A 3,573-nucleotide genomic window follows, 5' to 3' on the forward strand; every position below is an offset into this window, starting at 1 on the left:
CTGTAAAGAGAACCTTGACAAGAAGCTCTGGGACTGGGGCATCCATCCATCCATCCATCCATCCCAAAATATCTTATACTTTTCAAGCAAAACATTTCACAAAAAGTTTAAGTTTGAAATGATAAAACAATACCTTTAGTGTTCAAAATGAATACAAAAAGTATTATAACACTTTGTGGTTGTTTAGGGTTAGGCATGTAGATGGGATTTGTGCAGTCTTTGTCTAAAATCACTGGATTTGTTATTAATAAACAGAATGACAGAATTGGTTAGAAGCCTGATTGCTACACATATTTCAGTTCTTCAGCATGGCTTTTTCACACACACACACACACACACACACACACACACACACACTGATGCGGCCATCCATGTTGCCTTATGAGGACTCTCCATAGACATAATGATTTTTATCCTGTACGAACTATAGATTCTATCCCCTAACCCTAAACCTAACCCTCACAAAAAAACTTTATGCATTTTTACATTTTCAAAAACAAAACAAAAAAACAAAAAACAAACATTGTTTAGTATGTTTTTTAAGCAATTTGAATTATGGGGACTCTAGAAATGTCCTCATAAACCACACTTACAGCATAAACCACATTTCTAGAGTTTTGAAAAATGAATCATGTTATGAAACTCGTTCAGTTCTCTTTTGAAATGACCCTTCCTTAATTTATCCAGAAGAAGTGTGGAAACCAATGAAACCAAAACATTAAGATCTTTGAATGTTAGATTTTAGAAAATATCTGGTCTAATCTCAGATCAATCTTATCTCATCTTTTCTCATCTCAACTTCCCATCTTGGCTTCGAGAGAGCAACTCTATTTACCAAACTTCTGTGAGTATTCTGACGTGCACATTAATTTGATATGTTTCACTAATATGCACAAACATACTCTGTGTGTGTCAATTTATGCATTTTGCAATGAATATGCCTGAAGAGCACAAAAAGTCAAATTGCTAACCTTCACCATAGCAGGTATGTGAAATCATTTGTAAGACATGGGTTCTGTCAATGTAGGCAGCATTTTAAGGCATAAGAGCTCCCAAAAAGGTTTATAAAAGAGTTCTAAAAGTGCTTCAGTTTCATTTCTGTTAGAATGTTCCCTTAGAAGGCTGCCTATGTAGGCAGTAGACAACAAGGTTTTGGAACAGATGTATTAGCTTCAATATGTACATTTGGTACAACATACTGTATGTCTACAGTATATACTTTTTTTATCATAGATAATGACTCACACCTCAAACTAAGACAATCATTGGTTGTATGTAATGGAGCTCTGTCTAAACAAATCTTACATACCTCTGCTCCTCTTTGCAATGCCCTATCCTAAATTTACCAAGAGGAAGTGTCATAGTGCTATGCCCTAAAAAAACTCTATTGAATCATGTGTATCAGTCATCAAACAAAATCTGATCAGAAAAACACCTAGCTCCCTCTATCAACTGTGTTCATTGTAGCTTCTTATCAACCGAGTTGCCTCTTTTTTGTGTAACAGTGGTTTGTCACGAATAGAACCACCACACTTTCTTTAAGGACAGAAATGATCACTATCGGTCCCCTTTACCTGTTTCGTACATCATCCAGGTGAGGTCATATCACATTTATATCATCAAAGTACATTCAAGTCATCTTTATTAGTCAATATTTAAAGTGGAGCTCTGCTTTTTTCTTTATATTCTTCTCCAAAGTGTGACTGAGACATTAGATGCTGAACTAGAAACTGAACAACCATATGACTATAATGACTACTACAATGGAAATTTGGATCCATCTGCATTCTCTCCCTGTAAATATGGAGGTCATGGAGCAAACATCCTCCCTGTGTTATACTCCCTGTTCTTCGTGGTGGGTTTTCTGGGTAACATTCTGGTGGTCTGGGTGCTCTTGATGGGTGTAAAGCTGAGAAGCATGACTGACATCTGTCTCCTGAACCTGGCTTTAGCTGATCTGCTGCTGGTCTCCTCCCTTCCCTTCTTGGCACACTATGCCAGGGACCAGTGGATCTTCGGAGGGGTCATGTGCACCATCGTTCTCAGTGCCTACCACATTGGATTCTACAGTGGGATTTTCTTCATTGTACTCATGAGTGTTGATAGATACTTAGCTGTGGTTCATGCTGTGTTTGCTTTGAGAGTCAGAACCAGAACATATGGGATCTTAGCCAGTGTGGTCATCTGGATCATTGCTGTTTCATCATCCTTTCCAGAGCTAATGTATCTGAAAATCAGTTATAAAAATATCACAGAAAAACTCTGTACTTCTTATCCCCCGGATGATCAAAGTTCTAAACATTTTTCAAAGACTTTTGGTATCTTTAAGATGAATATTTTAGGCTTAATTATCCCACTCATTGTAATTGGATTTTGTTACTCAATGATTCTGAGCAGACTCCTCACAGCTCGCTCTTCCAGGAAGCAGGCCATGCGCCTTGTCATTGTGGTGATGGTTGTCTTCTTCATCTGTTGGGCTCCATACAATTTTGCAGCTTTTGTGAAAGCCTTAGAGCTTAAAGAGCTCATAGCTCACTCCTGTGAAAGCAGCAATGCAATCACTCTTAGTCTGCAGATTACAGAAGCCGTAGCTTACTCACACAGCTGCCTGAATCCCATTCTCTATGGGTTTGTGGGAGAGAAATTTAGGAGGAATCTGTTCAGACTCCTGTACAAGACACCCTGCATCAGATTACAGTTCATGAAGAGTTACCTTACACAGGCCACATCTGTTTTTTCACAAACCATCATTGTGGAGGAAAGTGCTACAACAGCAGTGTGAATTTAGTGAAATGGTAGTTTTGAATCTCCCAGTATTGTTGTAGTGGAGATTTTATAAGTTGTGGAATTAATTTGGAACTTGGAAATGTTCTAATAGACATCATTGTTCAGGAAATCTGACAAGCATCAATGTTGCCGCATCAGTCAAGAATTTTTTTTTGTAGAAATGTGCTGTTTGCCGGCAGCCATGATTAATTTTTTCTATGAGTGAAAGCGTCCAATTACAGTGAGTTATTAAAATAAAGCAAGAAATATTTGGCTGGTCATTTGATCTCAACATGTGGACACTCATCAATGTCAACCCAGCACGAAATGTAGACTACAGCAGCTTTTTCTGTAAAATAGATATGACTTGATTCAGTGGTGTATCTACTGGGCATGTGAATAAAAGATAGCAAAATTTAAATGTTTTGAATCACAATACATTAAACATAAATAATAAGAATACTTGTGTCATAAAGCTGGAAGATGGCAGAAATCCTTCCCTCAGAATAAATAAACTCCTGCCACTTCCTTCACAACCAACTCAAGATTGTGTAAATGCAAAGTAAATATAGTATTCACATTTGAGCATTGCGTTCCATTCAGATGTGATCATCCCTATGGCCTGTTCTCCTATATAGGAGATTTTACCCTGCGCAGTGGGAGCTTCAGAGGGCTGAAAGGTGTGGGGCTCAAATTTAACAGTCAATCAGAACATGTTTTAAGTCATTCTTAATTTAAATTTGGTCTGGAAGACCCTACAGCATAGCAAAGTACTTTTAAACGCAAGTCCACTTGGCGGCCATCTTT

The 3,573-nt window shown here is 37.8% G+C and overlaps 1 protein-coding gene across 1 annotated transcript; it reads left to right on the plus strand.

The window, feature by feature from the left end:
- The first annotated feature begins 691 nt into the window (after positions 1 to 691).
- On the plus strand, positions 692 to 3,171 carry LOC127452584 (C-C chemokine receptor type 5-like). The gene is made up of 3 exons (XM_051718159.1): positions 692 to 844; positions 1,506 to 1,594; positions 1,699 to 3,171. Exons 2-3 carry the CDS (start codon positions 1,551 to 1,553, stop codon positions 2,780 to 2,782), a joined length of 1,128 nt encoding a protein of 375 aa, XP_051574119.1. The 5' UTR covers positions 692 to 844; positions 1,506 to 1,550; the 3' UTR covers positions 2,783 to 3,171.
- Positions 3,172 to 3,573: the final 402 nt, after the last annotated feature.

This window comes from Myxocyprinus asiaticus, chromosome 15 (assembly GCF_019703515.2).
Source record: "Myxocyprinus asiaticus isolate MX2 ecotype Aquarium Trade chromosome 15, UBuf_Myxa_2, whole genome shotgun sequence".
NCBI lineage: Eukaryota > Metazoa > Chordata > Actinopteri > Cypriniformes > Catostomidae > Myxocyprinus > Myxocyprinus asiaticus.